The sequence below is a fragment of the Acanthochromis polyacanthus genome, chromosome 17, assembly GCF_021347895.1.
Source record: "Acanthochromis polyacanthus isolate Apoly-LR-REF ecotype Palm Island chromosome 17, KAUST_Apoly_ChrSc, whole genome shotgun sequence".
NCBI classification, from domain to species: domain Eukaryota; kingdom Metazoa; phylum Chordata; class Actinopteri; family Pomacentridae; genus Acanthochromis; species Acanthochromis polyacanthus.
The window spans coordinates 34,810,655-34,830,096 of record NC_067129.1 but is presented as its reverse complement, the minus strand read 5'-3'; the positions used below and the strand labels follow the sequence as shown (position 1 = coordinate 34,830,096).

General features: G+C 38.3%; 1 protein-coding gene across 1 annotated transcript in view; it reads left to right on the top strand.

The window, feature by feature from the left end:
* vps37d (VPS37D subunit of ESCRT-I) overlaps window positions 1-18,791 on the top strand; it is a 51,349-nt gene extending 32,558 nt beyond the window's left edge. The window contains exon 4 of the mRNA XM_022212730.2: window positions 11,183-18,791. Within this exon, the coding sequence (XP_022068422.1) occupies window positions 11,183-11,722 (540 nt within the window). The 3' untranslated portion in view covers window positions 11,723-18,791. The remainder of the gene's footprint in view (window positions 1-11,182) is intronic.
* Window positions 18,792-19,442: the final 651 nt, after the last annotated feature.

Below are 19,442 nucleotides of genomic sequence, written 5' to 3'. Positions count from 1 at the left end.
TAAGAGTCAAACACAGTCTTATCTGTTTGGCAGCACTGTTGTGGATGATTCTTGAAAAGCCTGCAGTCTAGCTGACAGCCCACCCACTTCTCTGCAATCTGATCTCTTAAGCCGTGAGGCATACTATACATACAGTGAGCAACCCAGGAGCATCTGACTGCAACTTAACCCACTTCAGAAATGCCTGTCTACATACTAGTGTTGCCAGCATTGCAGCTCTGACAGCTGTCAGTACATCCACATACTACAGCTCCTACCCTCCTTCCTACTAAATGTTAATTTTCCGACTGATTCCTTTTGTGGGTGAAATGACACGAGTACAATGAGTCTCCCTGTACCATTAAATACCGAACACAGTCCATTTTACTGATTTATATTTAAAGCTGGGTGACGAGAGGGTGAGAAACCGCCGCTTCTGAAATGAACATTTACATATAGTGTGGCTCAGTGGTTCCCAACATAGAGATAAATGACTGCAAGATTAATCTGAGGAGATATTACAAGGAGATTAAATTCATACAAAAAAATGTATCTTCACCATTTCAGACTTCAAATGAAACAATCTCTGGCAGAAAAATCATATCACATCTTCTGACAGGAACTCAGAAGCAGATGTTGCTTCATTTCAAAAGAATAGTTTAACATTTGAGGGGAGATACTGGATTTCGCATAGAAAATTGAAAGAAATGTCTGTGCAGTAAATAAGAATCTGCAGCCATCAGCCAGTTAGTTTAACTCAACATGAAGTAACATTTTTACTGTATCTGATTAAAAAATGTGGTCTAAAAAGGGTTTTATAACACAGATTTCCCTCTGAAAAGCAGTATATAATTTCCACATGATAGTAAATTATATATTAGAGGGACTGGTAGGCAGCTTTTAGCCAAGCTAGCTGTTTCCCTGCTCTTTCCAGTCTTTTTGCTAACCTAAGCTAATGTGCTGTTAGCATACAAATACGAAAGTAATAACTCAGTCTCCTCATCTAACTTGTGTCAAGGCAGCAAATAGGCATATTTACCATGCGCGAATATTCGGATAACAAAATTAATATCCAGATACCACCGTAGCCGTAGCGAACGAATATTTGGATATTTGGGATATTCGGGTCCAGCCCTAATAAATAGAGGAGGCTACATCAAGGGCAAAATGGCACATTTTTAAATTTATTTTAACAGGAACTGGTTACAAAAAACTAAAATAGTTATATCAGTAATCAACAAATACATTAAAAGTAGAATATTGCCTAATTAGACTTGACTTAGATGATTTTATTAATGCCCAAAGGGAGCTTTAGTTGTTACAGCAGATATTCAAGAAAGGGGTAAACAATAAGGCGACATAAAATATTAGTGTATGAAATGAACATAAAATGAAGATTTTTAAAAATATGTAAAATACAATGCAGGAAAAAATCAGCAGAATATACAAGAGTGACAGTATTTTTATTTCTATATTTTTAAAGAGTGTACAAAAATATGCAAATGAACAAAATATGCAAATGACTGTGCAATTAATTTGCTTCGTTGTTTCAAGTCAAAACTGAAACATGTAATGTCATCAGTAAAACTTTCAAAATCTCTAAACAAGCTTTTTTAAACCTCAATCAACAAATTTGACCAAACAGTTCATTAACTTGGTGCAACAAGACAGTAAAAAAAAATTTAAAACTTACTTGTTAAGAAATCCATTCAGAAATGACTCGTCCAGAGAAGAATAATGTACCTGGTGACTGATGTGTCCACAGATGTGTAATAATCAGGGCTGTTAAATAATGAACAGGATGAGTTCATCGTTCTAAAAACTCCGGATAAAAGCTGCTCCAGCTGTATATTCACCTGCATGAGGTCACTGACACTCGCCTGTGGGCCAGTATTGTGTAACTTTCATCACATCACTGATGCTCTGACATGCATGTAGTGGCATGACGGGTGTGAGCTCACAGCACAGGCAGCTGCTGTTAGAAGCATATATGTCAGGATTCTGTCCAATTTACGACGAATACAAACACCAAACGTTATTGTAGAATTTTAGTCTGACATGGCAAACATTTCCAAACACTGTCATCCTCAAATATGTTCATAGAAATTGTTTCTTTTCAACTTAGTTTGTTAATCTTGGAGACACCATCAGTCACAACTGTCTGCTAGGTCAGTTCTTAGTGGATTATTGCAAGGTTTTTCACAGGCTGAAATGAAGCAATATTTTTCTTTGGGTTTAGTCGCAGCAACAGAACAAAAAAAAAAAAAAACAGCAACAGACACCATAACACACCTTAACTTTCTGGATAAAGTCTCCTTCTTTTCTTTGAGGATGTACGCATTTTTGTTGCATGTCAACTTGTTGATCAAACTACCAAAACATGCACCATAAGATAAAATAAGATTAGATAAGATAAGCTTTTGTTAATCCAACAGTGGGGAACTTTTCAGTGTTACAGCAGCAAAGATTGAGCAAATATTTAAGGAATGTAGCATAAAAATAAAATATAGAGTGCGTATCAAATTTACTAGGCCACTTGTTTAAAACACGAGAAAACACAAATATTTTAGAAATCTTTCAAAAAACCGATTTCAAACTAAAAATTCTGTTGTTACTTATTAGGCAAATAACAAACAGGAACAACTAAACAATCCTTATTCACACATACTAACCAAATATTTTAGTATTTTGTATGACCTCCTTCTTGCTGCCATTGTTTTTATGTACTTTTCTACAGTCACTTTTGTTATTGGGTTCCAAAGAGTTTCTAGCTGTTCCCAGAGACTTGCTTAGATGACTTCAAATTTTTGAATTCAGCAAATCCTTATGATTCACCATTTTGAACATTTCTACCGCTAATACAATATCTTAATAGTACAAGCTCCAGAGTTCAGCTCAAAATGACACATTTAGAGATTAAATGCGCTTAAAAGAAGATGGCTGAGAAGATGATGTTGCTTTTATAAAATGCTGCAGCCACTCTTTAGGATAGTTTTCACAGAAATAGACAAAATGACTTCTTGTGTAGTTAGACATCTAAATTTATCCGTTGGGCAAAGCTGTTTCGCTGTTGGATATCTTGAGTAGGACTTCTTTTAATACTATGACACATGGCTGAATGCACAACAAAACACAACCAACTTCACTCCAGCACGACACATATGCACCATTCAACAATGTAACAGTGACATGAAAATTTAGCCAAGAAATTAACAGTTAACACCAAAAAACATTGAAACAAAATTCTGCTACGGTTTATATAGGGCGAGTTAATGCAGTTCTCGAAAAGCTTCTTCCTTTGTCATTGCTCACTCAACAATCTTATCAGCAAGCCACAAATAATGAGCCATGTTTTCAAAGCATCACTGAATGTTACGTGACATTACTCAGTGACCACAAATTAGTGTACTGTAAACATAAATGAGCTCCTGTTTTTTAAATGTAATTATTTGTATGTGGAAGCTAATGAATAGAAATATGGTTAATGATTAAAAAAGAATACATACCAGCCATAAGTAGTCAAAAACAGGGTTTGATGTTTAAAAAGATTCCAACTTTTGACTGCTTGTAAATGTAATTTAACACACTGAGGTGTGAGGTGTGGTGCTAAACGTTTTCTGGCAGTAGTGGTTAACAGTATGTCTGAGTAACACTCCTGCAGCAGCTGTCAGTCAAACATACAATATTGCACCCACTCAGGCTTGAAGGCTAAAAGATAAAGACAGTTCCTTTGAGTCATTATTTAATATATTAACAGCCAATTTGACAATCACACGTTCAACTAAATTTACAAGATAGCACTGAATTTTGGCTGAAAACAGCAGATTTTTGTGATGCCATTTGGTCTTTAGACATGAAATTATGTGTATAGCACTTTAGATGTCCTTTTTTGGTTCATGTTTAGGGCAAATTCATTTAGGGTGACGAACCCAAACATACTGCCAGAGTCACACAGGGCTATCTTCAGCCATAGATTGGAGAAATGTTGGGGCTGTTTTAACTCCCTGAACCCCAAAACCCACTAAAAAATCTGAAAGAAATATAATACTCATCTGTCACCTGCTGTAAAGAATTATTTTATTCTACATGTGCCATATATATGTATATATATATATATATATATATATATATATATATATATATATATATAATTAAATTCAATTTCATTTATATAGCACCAATTACAGTCAGATTGTCTCAAGATGCTTTACAGAACCCATATGCGTGACCCCCAGAGCAAGCCCTAAGGCGACAGTGGCAAGGAAAACACCCTTTTAACAGGGAAAAAAACCTTGAGCAGAACCCAACTCTTTATGTGGGGGAACCAATCTGCCTGCTGACTGTGCAGGTTGACAGCTGAAACAGACTGCACCAGATTCTACACAACCAAACAAACACAACAAATTCCACACTTTTTGGTGACAAAAATTCAGGGTCCTCTTAATTTTCAAGTAAAATTTAAGTTGTAATAAGTCTTCAGTATGTAGAGTCACCATTTTACTCTGGTATTGATAGCATTGTAGACACTTGGACAAATGTTGTACATGCTGAGTCCAGATTTTTACATTTCTGTGAAAGAAATAAAGATATTTAAGGATTTTTTAAAAAAAAATCTTTTTTCATGATTTATGACGTTATAAATTTGTTATACTGCATAAAAGAGGTCTTGAGATATTTCTACTTATAGCAATGGTTGTGCTGTTCCCTGTTTTAGATTCTATTCTGTTCTATTCTATTCTGTTCCATTCTTTATATCGTATTGAAAAATTAGCTTACAGTGAAGAAATCTACAGTTTGACTTTAGACCCTAAAATGTTTGAACAGTTCTGTGTAGACTTTCGGTGTTTGAAGTATTCCTGGTATGCACCGTGTAAACAAAAAGCACTTAAAAGTAGACTTGGGGAACTTCCTTGTCGGAATAAAACAATAGTGGTTATGTTTGGACGGTCTGCATTGTTTATCTCTGTAATGCTCATGTTCATTACAAACAGAAAGCTTAAGCTGCAATAATTAATCACATTCACCTCAGTGAACGAGACTCATCGATCAGCGCTCCTGTTTAAATCCTGCATTTTTCACTTTGGCCTCAGTCATTACAGTGAGGGAGTCTTACTCACCAGTGAAACCCACACTGCTGCTCCAGGCTCGGATTGATCCATGCAGCACACCTCCCCCACCTCCTCCGCCTCACATGGCTGCGATCAATACCTCCGTGACTCAGTCATTAGATCGACTGCCCACTGATTGATTAAGCAACACCCGGCACAAACCAAGCATCCTCGGTGAATGACAAAATGCCCGAATACAGACACATTGGCAAATATTTGCTGCTTTAATCTCTGTCTTGTCTATCAGGATAAATAACCGTTTAGAGTAAGATGTTTTGTAATTACTGCGTGTTGAAGATGGACCATGGATGAAAGAACTCTTAAAATCACACTCCTCTGTGTGTTTAATCAGAGCTCTGTGATTCAGTAGGCCTGAATCGATACCAGCCTCTCTAATGTCTGTGTTGTGTGACTATCTATCTGGATCTCAGATTAAGCCCTCAGAGAGTCGTCGGTTCTGTGGAAACAGTCTTGAATTTCATGGTCGTTCTTCAGCAACACTGACATCAAATGCGGCAGCTTCCACAGCATCCTCCTTCAGAATTCAGATTGATTCACAGTGGAGGCACCGTGGCCATAAAAATCTGGAAAAACGTGTTTTATTTTTTTTTATACTAGTCTCTGAAGTGTCTGGCCAACGGCTTCCTCCTCTTTGCCCCAAGTCAAACATGTTTCTTTATGTACGGAAGATTCCTCGTCAGGTACCAACATGACCACGGATGTAGGAAATGAAAGTCGCTGTTGTCTTCCATGCTCATGTAAATCAAATCACCTGTCAGCCTCCTACGTGACCTTGTTTTACTTCATTTGTACAGATAAGAGTTGAACTGAGGAAACACACAGCAGCCTGTTTGGTTTTTTTTATTTAAGTTGACAACAGAAGCTCAAAGGATCATTTTATTAAAGGAGGACACTGACGTTGGTCTGTGTTGTAGTTTTTGTCACGCACGCAAATGTACAAAAACATCTCAAGAAAAACTGTTTAACTGTATATATGTTTGGGATTCAGCTTAAATCTTTAGTTCCAACTGGATTTCTTCTATTTTTTCAATCGAGTTGAGGGTTTTTAGTTCATATGCTGTGTCAAAGAACAATTGGACAAAAATGGAAAAAAAATACTGTTGATAATTAGGACGTATTTTTAAGTATTAGCTGCACTGGACAGCTGTTCTTCTGATTCAGTGACTAATAATTATTTTCATTGCTAATGAATCTGCAGATTATTCTCCTAATTATTTATTTCCTGCACAAAATGTCAGAATGTTGTGAAAAAGGTTACATCCTGGAATTCATTCATTCAACTTTTTTTGGGGGGTCCAGCAGTCTAAAGTCATCAAATAGTCTTTTTTCTATCATTGAAGACAAATAAAAGCAGCAACTAGTCGTATCTGAGAAAAGTGGAGCCTGCAAATATTTGGCATTCTTGCTTGTGCGTGACATAATGAAAGAGTTGGCGGTTTTCTGACCTTGAATCCAGTTACCATCCCGCCTTTTTCTGCTCTAGAACCCTGTGGGCCATTTTAATGTGAACTGAGCTATTTTCAATTGCAAGAACATCCCTGTAAAATCTCTTATTGGGCCATTTTTTGAGGGGAAAGGAAGCACAGAGGGTAGGTACTTCTTAGCAGCTCTGAAAAACCTCTGTGCAAGGCTCTACACTGATTCGTTAAACTTGGAGATGCCATTTTTTGGCCCTCTTGAATGTCCTCATCGAATAGCAATCCACTCTTCTCAAACATCATCTTCAAAGAAAATTTCACCTCTTATACTACCACGACAAACCTCCATTTTTCTGTTTGAAACATGCTCACTGAACTGGAGTTATGTCCAAAACTACTATTTATTGTTTGCAGTTCATGTCGTGGTGAAATCTGCAATGGAAACAGAGAAGTCCAGTGTTCTTGCAGTGGAATAACAGCTATTTTTTCCTCCTGCATTAAAAAAAAATACCATCATAATGAATTACTTCTTGGACACAGCTTGTGTTTTTGCAATAAACTGCTTAAGTAGAGACTAACAAGAAGACAGCCGATGAGGCACCAGGCTGCATGATTTAATTATGCTGTAAAATCACTGATGCTGTAGCCAAAGCTCTGGCTCATTTTTATTTTATTTCATAAAGGTGTGCTGCAGAGTATGAGCATTAGACTTGCATATGTATATATATATATATATATATATATATATATATATATATATATATGTATATAGTAAATTGTGCGTTGACTTGAGGTGAAATTAAATGAGCTTTGCCAGTAGCAGCTGTTGAATATTATCAGTTCGGCCAGTATATGCTGGGAGAGCTGATATTTAATGGTGTCCAGGCCAGATGGAGAAGCTCACTAGTCACAGTGGGGGAAGACTCAGTGGGAGGAAATGTAATAAACCAGAAACTCCACCAATCACACGACAGTGACAGTTAGTGGAGGGGTAGTGAGAAAATTTACACCACAACAAGCATCCGACTTAACAGTTGGTCTGTGATTTAACCCCTCGCCGTCAACAGGCTTCAGGAAAAGACCAACAGAGAATTGGTTCCACTAACAAGTGTCTATATTCAAGACCAGATATAACTTTCTCCTCTGAGCCGCTGAGCAAATTACTAAGCCTTTGTTGAAAACATAACTATGTATTCATGACTTGTTTTTAAAGATTTATATCTTCAGTAGGAACCCGCCTGAGGCTGAGTGCCTCAGATGGAGAAATGTTTAGAGACAGACGAATGCATGGTTGGTTCTGATCGTTTTATGAGTTTTGTTGACAGTGAAAAAATAGAGAATAACACCAGTCTCATCCTTTATATTAAGGAAATATCCACCAGTTTGTTGAGGATGTCTCATGTTCTGTTTATTAAAACTATATAGTGTCATCATCTCAAATCAGAACCATTTACGACATCTTATAGTCTGATCTGATTGGTTTTTAGTTGTTTTTTTTCCTTGGGGAAATATCCCACCCCACTACTTTTCTTGCCACGAGTCTTTAGTGTCAGAAATGAAGTTTTATTACTCATTTATATGCAGCATTGGACTGCAGGTCAATCTGTTCATGCTCAGTGCAATTTCAAGCTCAGGAGAAACCAGGTCACCGTGAGAAATCAGGTTACACGGGACATCGCAGATCACATGCACGGCTGGAGCTATCAATGAACCCATTGACTGAACAATGTGTGGCAACAGTTTTAACTATCAAATAATCATTTTTCAAGCCAAAAAAACAAAACATATGATAGATCCAACTTTGCAAATGTGAGGATTTGCAGCTTTTTTGCAGTGTGGACAGAATATATTTGGATTTTGGACAGTTGAAGACATTGGATTAGGATATAGGAAAAGTTCTGTCCTTTGAATAATCCCACATGTATTCTTCAGATTAATCAAAAACTGTTAGTTGAAGCCAAGATTACACTACAGGGTGTCTCTAAAGTCTGGATAAAGGAAATCTCATTAACTGTTTTTTTGTCTCCACAGATAAAATATGGCTTTTTCGACGGAAGAAAGAGTTGAACTGGTGCTTCTCAGTGAACGTGAAGGATGGACATATCAAAACATAGAGTTAGGGTTAGGGCAGTGATTTTTTTTTTTTTTTGGGGGGGGGGGAGCATGAATTTTAGCCATGACCAATTCTTTAGTTTCGGCTGATGCATTTGGTCGTTCAGAATGAGGTTTGTCCATGGCATTGCCTGTTTCTTTCAACTTTTTAACCACCTTCACCACCGTGGAAAAATTAAGTGGAATCCTCCTTTGCATTACATTCATCTGCTGTCTTTCCATATGTCCATCCACTGAGAAGTACCAGTTTAACTCTTTCTTCTTTCGACAAAGCCATATTTAATCTGTGGAGGCAAAAAAAATTCTAGTTAATGAGATCTCCTATGTGTCCAGACTTTAGAGACACCAAGTACATTACTGAAATAAAAGAAGATTAACTATGATGGGCTGCACAGTGGTGTAGTGGTTAGCACTTTCACCTTGACAGCATGAAGATCCCCGGTTCAAATCCCGGCCTGGTCCTGGGATCTTTCTGCATGGAGTTTGCATGTTCTCCCTGTGCATGCGTGGATTTTCTCCGGGTACTCCGACTTCCTCCCACAGTCCAAAAATATGCTGAGGTTAATTGATCACTCTAAATTGTGAATGTGAGAGTGATTGTTCGTCTGTATGTAACTCTGCAACAGACTGGTGACCTGTCCACAGCCTTCGCCCAAGTCAGCTGGGATAGGCTCCAGCACCCCCTGCGACCCTCGTGAGGATAAAGCGGTGTATAGAGAATGGATGGATGGATAATAACTATGATGATTATTTTTGATAATCAGTTGATCTTATTTTAGGTAAAAAAAATTACTAAAATATGCAGCGTTATGCATGTAAAATGTGAATGTGTGCTGATTTTACTTGTTGAATGTAACATTAAATGGAAATTCTGAATTCTTGGGACTTTTGGTCAGACAACACAGGGCATTTCAGTGTCACCTTTTCACATTTTTCCATAATATTCTGACATTTTAATGATAAAATGATTATTTTTACTGAAAATATCTATTGCTCAATTTTCTCTTCCTTTAACATTTTTACTTGGTTACTACACAAACATTTTTTTTAACAATTTATGCCAACAGAATGCATCTTTTTCACAATCATTTCATCTTTTTCCGTTGACGTAAGAGAAACACGGTTGACATGGAAAGGTTTTTGCTGGAGATCATTAAGCCGCATACAGGTTTTTGTTTTGATATCTGAACTGACAGCACAGTCGGACGAGAGCAGTGACAGAGCAGCGTATAATATTTCTTTATAGTGCGCATGTATAGTATGTGCAGGTTTTAAAAATAGTCCGATGTGCAGTGGCAGAAGCTGACGGGTTGAAACTTCTGGAGCTCGATGTCAGTTCTAGTTTTACCATAACTTCGTGTGAAATTACTAGAAATACAAAGACACACAGCCGACTGATCTTTACTTTCATCCTGCCACACCGATGCTGCAGCGTTACTTTCCCTCTATGAAGTTGCTTTTCTTCTCTTGTTGGAAGCCCGGTTGTTTGTATACATCACCATGAAATCAGCTTCCACTGACAGAGGTATAGCTGATAATAATGCTTCCCTGATCTCTTACCTCGGTTTGGAAACATCATTTAAATGAAAAAACAATCAGTAGCAGAAAATCCACAGTATCATTAATGATATGTAATGATGCTGCATCAAAGCCACTTGACGCCTTATATCTGCATGTGTTAAAAGACATTTTGTTCAGTTCCCTTGAAAATGTGTTTTCTCTTGCTTGCTGTAGACAGTAGTGTCTTTTTTTGTGTCTTTCAGGGGCTTTTGGGAAACATTATACAGTAAAAAAACAGACGACTTTGGTCAGCACAACAAACACTGTCAGCACTGTTGGCTGCAGAGGCGAAGGCACTTTAAATGTGGAATTCCCAGGAGAGGATTTGAGTCAAATTAATTCTCTGCTGCTTTATAGCTGCTATGTACAGCTGGAAAGCAGTGACAAAAATGTGATATAAATGGCAATAAATATATATGCTCAGTTGTAGGCTTTAAAGCCCCACCTGGCTCTTCGGCCTTCTGTGACCACTATTACTGTGAGAATGTATTACATTGCATGTCTGTGGTTATATAACAACTTAATTTGGTGAAAGGCTGAAGAGGCTCTGTGTGTTTTGGCCACAAACTTGTAAAATAAATCTGTGCCTTTTCGTTATAGGCCTGTGTCAAACTGGATTAGTGACAGAGTCACTGTGGTTAATGCAGCCGTTACTTCACTAACATAACTTCTGCCCTTCGTTCGAGGCTCACACACAGCTTCTCCCATCCTGGGAACACATACAAAGATAGAGCTCAAGGCTTTCAAACTCTGCCAGATGTAACAGTTGCAGCACATGGGCCATTGTTAGCTGTGTAAAATGTACTTACAGTGAAATATTGTGGCCCACAAACTATGCAAGAGTTCACGGGTAAACATCCCCGAGCTGATCAAATCCTCTTTATACTTACAGGAGTTTGTTTGAACAGTTCCCTGCAGTCGGACCCCCCTTTGTGTGTTATCCTGCCTGCTGATGCTGGTTTATTTGTCTGCCCTGCTTCACAGGAGCTGCTGGAGAAGTTCATGGAGGGAAACGTAAGCCTGGATGAGTTCTTGGACTCCTTCCAAAGCTCCAGGAAGACGTATCACATCCGCAGGGCTCAAGCGGAGAAAATGCAAGAGCTCGCTCAAGCAAAGAAGCAGCCGGGCAAAACCAAGAGGTCGGAGGACAGCAAAGTCCTGGAGGTGAAGAAGGACTCAGAGCTGCCACAGGAGCCTCAGCGGCCCAACGGATTTATGGCGCAGGGACCTCTCAGAGTGTTCCAGGTCCGCTACGGCCTCACGCCGGCCATCCTCCTCCCTCATTACCCTGTGTCCCCCCCTGCCTCGGCTCCAGGTCATCAGAGTAGTACCCCCACTCCGGAGCCCCACCTGGGACAGACCCACATCCTGAGCCCCAGCACCCCGCTGCCGGGACACGGCCAGCCGGTCGGCCTCAGGGTCATCGGACAGCTATCAGGCGGCTGGCCGGCTAACGGGCGGCCGGTGCGAGTGCAGCAGCTTTACAGGCCGAACCCTCAACAGCCCGAACCGCCATACCGATAAACCCCAAGAGCGGGGAGGAGGATAAATAGCCGGCTTGAGAGGTCTTCCGAGACGTGGAACCAAACAGTGGCTGTCACAATCATGTAAGCAAAGACTGATCCAGAGACAGGCAGCACTGCAGACGCACGTTTCCGTTCTCCATCCATGACACACAAATGTAGCCATCAAAGGGAGCAGAGGTAGTGAGGCAGCAGACCACGAGGCAGGGAGGACTAGGGATGGGCGGCGATAGCGACTACCAGGCCCGGTAAACCAGTCTATCTGATTTCTCCTTATTCTTTCTCATTAGTGGAAAACACCCAGGCAGCAGCTTCTTATATCTGCTGAAAATGACAGACCTCACCTGCTGCAGCTTATCTCAGCTGCAGCTAATAAGAGTTTATTTGTTAGCGGCTAAAATATATATCGTTAATAGATGGCCAGAAAAACATTACCAAAGACAAAAAAATCAGACCTGAAAAGATGAGAGTAGTGGAATTAGAGGCCCTGAAACTATTGGAAATATTAATAGTAAACAAACAACTGTAATAGAAATAAAGACTACATTTAATACGATACCAGATGCTAAAAACGTCTCTCTAAAGCTGAGCTACCTTACCTGAAATTCAAGGTCATATGACATTTACAGAAATGTCCAAGCCCTTCTCAGACATGTAACACTGGTGGCTTCTACACATTAATAATATATTAGTATTCCTCACAGCTTTATTCAGATGCATTAGCTGTGTTTCCATACTGTATCTTTAAGTGTATTTTAAAGTGTTATAACAGAAAATATACATAAACTGAAAAATTCTAAAAAATTGTTCCAATTTCACAAGAAAGTCTTTGCACTCGCTTGAGGTAGCTTTTGTCTTATTTTTAAAAGAATAGTTGATGCAAAATGGGAGACGGAAATTATCATTTAACTCATATGACTGATCAACTGCTTCTGCTTCTTTCTTTGTCTCTGGACATCATGAATTCTGGCCAATAACGGCTCACGTGAAAGAATAATTTACAACTTTCCCAAAATTAACAATCTCTGAAGACTTCTCTCCATTTTTCTCATTTTTGCCTTCATGTTATTTGAGCTGTTTTTGCATACAGTTGGTTCTGTTTCAACTTCTGGTTGTATTAATTTTGGCAACATTTCAAAAATTCTCTTCAAATTCGTCAGACAGCCATGGAAACACAGTTTTTGCATGAGATATTGCAGTAAATCAGAGTTCAGGCAGCAGCAGCTAATGCACAAAACCATCCAACTAACTGTGGATGGATAGAAATCAATATTGGTAAACGGGTTACAACTCAACAAGAGCTCTATGATGTTAATATTAATGTTTGCAATAATGCTGCTACGAAAATTGAAAAACTTCTGTGAATGCAACTGAATGCAGTTTAGACCGTCGGCGCGTTGAAAACGATCTAGTAAGATTGCTGTCTTGACTTTTACAGAAAAGTGAGCAGGAAGCTGACATGTTTAGATGCCGTCACATTCATGTAAAGGAGTGCATGTCTGAGAGGGACTGTATCCTGCAAAGGTGATGTTACACTGTCAGGTGTTGTAACAAAAGGTGACAAAAAATCTGCAAAAAGCACCCGAGGCAGTTGTTATGAGAGAATTTCCCCACAACTACTGAAATGTACACAGTTGTGCTGAAATATACCAATAAAACCCTCCAAAAAAATCTAAATAAATTGGCATTTACTATGATTACACTGTATAAATTAATGTTTTTCCTCAGCTAATTTTGACATCATGTTTAAAATTCATGTTCATTCAAATCCAGGTCAAATATGTGTCTTTTCCTCTGTGGAAAAAAATCCCAACAATATGTGTCAGACCACTTGTGAATTACGTATGTTCACAAGAAAGTCTGTGCCACTTAAGAATAAATCTGAGGTTTTTGCACGAGTCCCATTGTTTGTTAGCGCATCACTCTGCAACACAACTGTTCAGACGCTGTGGATTGTGTTTTCATACTTCGCAGTTTCTCTGCAGAAGTGATGAGTTGATTAACAAGCGCCTCGTTAAAATACCTTGAATACTTCCAGTGAGTAGCTGGTGAAGTACAGTAGCCCGTTAATTCTATGTGTCAGATACATTTAATTAACATTTCATATGTTATGCAGCTCATCTCATTTCCATTAATTAGGCTGTCGATAAAACCTGAAGTGTTTCTGCTTTCTCAGCCAACAAAAGCTGATTAAACATCTCAGAGTTGTTATTTTAGCCTTTAGTTTCTGGAGATAAGATTCGACTCAGTGCTGGATTTTTGACAAAACGCTATCGAACCCCATCCCTAGTGAGAAGCCTTTATTGTTATTCCTAATTATTTTTTGTATTTCACACTGATGGATGTGAAGCACAGGGTTGTGAAGCACATCTACGCCGCCAGAGAGGGAGAAAAAAAAGGATCTCATTGTTCATTCATTCAGCTGAGGACAGAGGGAGGCTTTGTGAGATTCGAAGAGTCATCAAAATGAATGATGACATCAATAAAGTGGCGTTTAATATAAACTCTTATTGTTTCTCATCTGATCAAACAAAGCAGTGACATTCATACTTGGAGATCATGAATGCTGATACGAGATCACTGCCGAGCAAATATAAAACAAAGAGCAGCGCAGGTGGTATTTATTAATAATTCCCAGACTATAACCTGTCAATAGTATTTGCAGTGTCGTGTGTGTTTGAATCACGGTCGATTACCCAAAGCCTTCTGCCTTCTTGTGCGATTTCATTAACAGTGTTGCAGCTCACACCAGTGAGCGATTTATTTATTCATGTAAATCCTATTTTAAATGGCTGACTTCAAAGCGTCTTGTTTACCGTGCTAAATGAAGAGCTGCTTCTCCTTTCAAGGCAGCCAGTGTTTTTATTTCTCTCTCCAAGTGAGCTGCAGAGTGAGGGGAATTTAATCTCTATGAGAATGCCAGCGCTCTGCAAGCCCACAGTCCAATCGCGAGGAGCTTTAGGAGGTTTCCTTCTTCATTTCACTCTCCTTTTTCCTCATCATCCATCCTGCAGCCTTTAAAGGGAAACGCTTCGGATTGTAGTTGCAACGATTCTGTTCTTGAACGTACATTTCGCTCATTAATAACTCATAAGTGCATGCTTACTACAGCTTGACAAAGTACATGAAAATGCCTTTTACAGGCCAGTGCCCAGTTGCATAAAACATCTTCTGCTGTAAGGAAATCGTTGTTTTAATTTCGCTTGGAAAACATCTTTAAATAAGTAAAGATGTGTTTCAAGGCTCTGAGGATTTCTTTGAAGGGGAAATCCCATGTTTTTTTTTGTTGTTGTTTTTTTAACTGGAGTTACACTTTAGTAGTTTCAGCCATCGTTTGTGTCTAATAACACCCACAAAATCAGCTGCAGAGATCTTTCAATATATTTCCATCACTAAAAACACTGGTGCAATTCAAAAATTCTGGGTGAAAATAATACAGATTTCCTCTGTCATTTGTTACTCTGCAGACAACTTTTCTTTGGTCTTTTCTCTGAAAGGTTAATCTTTGCATCCCAACAAGTAAAACAAGGCCTTGTTAACTGAAGTAGAAAGCAACAAAAGGTCACCTACAGATCGTGCATTACCTGGAATTTAAATTGACTGACCAATTCTGTACCTTCTGTCAAAGACATGTGGCTTCTGTTACAAACTAATGGGCTATATACATTATTTTTTAAATTATTAGTCTCTTTTTCTGGGTGTCTAATTGTCTGTTTTGCTTTTCAGGATCTTATTTATTAAGAGGAAGACAATTAAATAAATGAAAAATGAGTAGTCTGGCAGGTTGTAGAGAAGGTTAACCAGATTTATTTGAAACAGAAAATGATTGTTGCTCAAAATCTCCTTTGTTTTCACACTCAGTGTTGTTTTGACCGATTAAAATGATGGCTAAAACTCTGACAAAAAAGACCTGGTTGTCATTTTTAAAGTTTGTCTTCAGGTGTGCAAACATCCTGAACAATGAAAATGGAGAAATACACTGATGATATTTTTTAATTGGTTAAAAAGATGGAAATATACTACAAAAGGGTTCAAAAATGGAGGATTATATTTTGTTTGTTGCCTGCCTGAGTCAAACTTCAACATCATCTTCTTCGGCTGGATAGTTATCTTATTCTTTCTGCTTGTAATTTCATTTAATGTCATGCCTTTTAATCACAGGGTTTTGGTTTGTCCTTACTGCCTCTTTTAGTGTGCACATTATTAACACACACCAGCAAAATGTCAAAATCACTTTATATTTTATATATATATATATTTCTTGTAACTTCCTTTAAAGGAACAGGAATACATTTTGGGAAATATCCTTGTTTTATTTGCTTTATTTTAGTAAAAAATATTGATAAAGTCTGAAGTCTGTCTGTATTAATATGAAATCAGAACCAGGAGCCAGTTTCATAAGGATGTTTTAGACTTGTGTATGATGTTCTCATAGATTTGTCTACTATAAATTTAATTTACAATAACAGCCTGTTAAGTTAATCAGACCTTCAGGATAAGTTACGACTGGGATGTTTCCAAACTTCCATTTATTATCTTTAGCACCAAGTCCTTGGAGTCATTAAGCCTTTTCTGTTCTATTTTAATCAGCATCTTGCAAAAGGCACATTTCTTGCGTCTTTTTGAATGTTTTTCGTGCTCTTGTTCATGGTAGAATCCACACTATTTACTGCCGTTACTCTTAAATGCTGAATTTTCCCAGCAACACGTCCTCAGAAATGTTAAATTCCTCCAAACTACAAATGTTTTCAATGAAGGTGGACAGAGTTGGGTGGATTTGGTTTGAAAAATTGTACAGAATTCACCACAAATCCATTCTATTTTTGCAACAGATAGCTGTATGCATCTTTTATGGAGATTAAATTCATACTCAAAGAATATCTTTGTGAAACTGGCCAGAGGAGATGGTTAGCTTTGCTCAGTTTAATTTTATTCAACCCTGTTTCTAGTCTTTGTGCTAAGCTACGCTAACTAGCTGCTGGTTGTATGTGCTTGGTGTGCTGAAAAACCAATATTTCCTGAAATGCTGAACTCTTCCTTTTACAGAAACATTCAAATCAGTGAAAATTATTGTCTTGAAATTAACCTGTGATGCAGCTGGGCACTGGCTCCAACCAAACCTGCAGCTGTGCATCCACTCAGGGTCTTAGGGAGGAAAAAAAACTGCAGTGCCGCTTCTTAACCTGTAGCACAGAAGGACCCAGGGTGCCGGTGAGCTCGTACCCGTGGATGTCATGTTGCCCCCTTTTTACAGGACGCTATGCCCATAACCATAACACCGAATCACCTGCTCAGACATCCCACTGTTGCGGGGAGATTTTTTCGAATGAACGCTCAAAAATGCTGTTACTGCTCAAAGTCCTGACGGTGATTTGTGTTTTTTATTTTGTAACAGTGCCGTCTGAATCCTCCAAACTCACCAGGGTTTTATTCAGACCTGATGGACGCTTATGTGTTTGGAATATCCTGATGTAAAGTGCTTGTTTCTGCGACTGTGGTTTCCTTTGTCCAGTCTGTTATATTGTGTGTCTCTTTTCTAACTCAGACTGATCCCAGCAGCCTTCTAAAAATAACCCAAAAGTCAGATCAGTAGTAAAACAGATGTTGCTTTAAATTTAAATAAAGTGCAGCCACTCGCTGAACCAAACACCCTCAAACGTTTCAGACGATCTGCATCTCTGTGATGAAGGAGTCCGTGGCTGCAGGCTTTCATACCAGATGCTTATGAGCGATGTCAGAGCCGATCAGCACTGGACTGAGTGAAGACAAGCTAATAATATCCAAGTTAACTCATTTTACGTCCCTGCTGCAGCTTATACAGGACGGTGTGTGTGGCTGGACTCACGTGGCTGTCGAAACCTGTCAGAACAGGAAGAGCTGAAGAAAGAAATGCCAGCTCCTTGATCCGATTACACAAAGACGAGGAAAAATAACTTTTACCTTTAAATTAAATATAATGGGGGCCTCATGTAAAGCAATTATGGATTCATAACAAAAAAAAGTTCTCCATAAAGACTCCCACAACAGTTGACTCAGAGACTTGTTTTGCATGCATTAGTTATCATTAACCTGAAAGGGCTCTTCACTTTTGCCATTTATATAATTACATTTTCTCATTTGAATCCCATTTAGCAAAATAAAATCTCCAGTGTAGGTCTTGTACTGCACAGCACGTGGCAGTGATGTGCTCTGACGGCTACTTTCCGACCAAAAATAATTGTGCTAAATGATCTAAAGACACGCATTTTATATTTTCCAGCCTCTAAAACCAAAAATAAAAACCCAGAAGAAGCTTCAGAGTCACAGGAGCTTGTTAAAGATGGAAATGTTTCAGTCCATGAACACACATTAAGCATTTATTGACACATTATACATCAGCTTCTTTGTAAATACACTCAGTCAACAGCATCTAAACTTAAAACTGTTGTAGCTGAGCGCTGAAAGTGAATCATTATTTATCTGAATTATTCACAATAAGTAAAGTAGGTTGCAAATACACAGGAGAAGTCAAACATACCTCAGAGCTGCACAAAGGAAGCAGCAAAACATTAAAAAAATAACTAAAAATAAGCGAAGTGCAACAACTGTGAAGTAGTGTAGACGCAGGGGTTCCCAACATGTGGGTCAGGGTGCCACAAGTGGCCTAAGGATTCATTTAAAGGATTCTGAGATCATTAAAGCTGCAGCTCTGCCTCCTAGAAAATACACTCCACTATATCTATCCTACATTCTCTATTACATTTTAAAATTTTTTCTGACAAATTGTTTGCGATGAATCATGAATAAATTTCATATTTAATATTAATTTAGCTATTTATTTATTGCATTATGGTTGCTCCTTTTCAGCCAGCCAATCACGTTAGAAAGGGTGGGACTTGTCACCATGGTAACCCAGAAAATGAAGAAGCTTCAAATGTGTCGTGAAAGTGTGTATTTTAAGCTAAACTGTGCAGATTTTGAGCCTAAACATCAACAAACGGCAAATGAAAACGTAACTCAAGTTAAAGAGTCAAAGTTACTGACCCATGCTTTATGTGTCCTTCAAAATAAAAGCTTTTCCTTCTATATCAGTGCTACTGGTGGGGGAAAATTGCATTTCTTTGAAAATGTGTAGAGCCCATTTATGAATCATAGGAGGTAGATAAAGATTGCATCTGCTCATTTGAAAGAAACGTGGTCACAAAAAAATCTCTCATCTTCTGATTTGGCTTCCACATTCCCCCAAGGAACATAGAGTTCGCATTGTGCAATAAAGACTTACTTTTGAAGGGAAATACAAGTTCTAGCTTAAATAAAATTTGTAATAGAAAGAGTAATGAGCAGCCTTGCATGTAGCTGGAGAGTTGCATTAACAGTTTAACAGATATTGCTTTTATAATTTTGGTTTATGGAGCTGCAGGGATTTTTTTTTGTAGTACCACAAGTTACCACTAGGAAAAGCTGTAAAGCTGTAATCAGCTCTTTAAATATGTTTGTAATAAAACTGCAAAGCCTGATAAATTAGAGTTTGTCGGGTTAAGTTTTTTTTTCTGTATTCTCATGTCTTTTAAAAATTTTGTTTACTGAAAACTTTTAAAAATACAGATTTTTGTATGAGATGGTGAGGCGTAGTAATAATCATGACCCAACTCTGCAGTTCCCTTCAGCAGTTGGAGCATCTTTCAGCTCCATGTTTTGGTTTTACGGTCTGTAACTTCACTGTTCTGGTTCAGTCTCCCCAG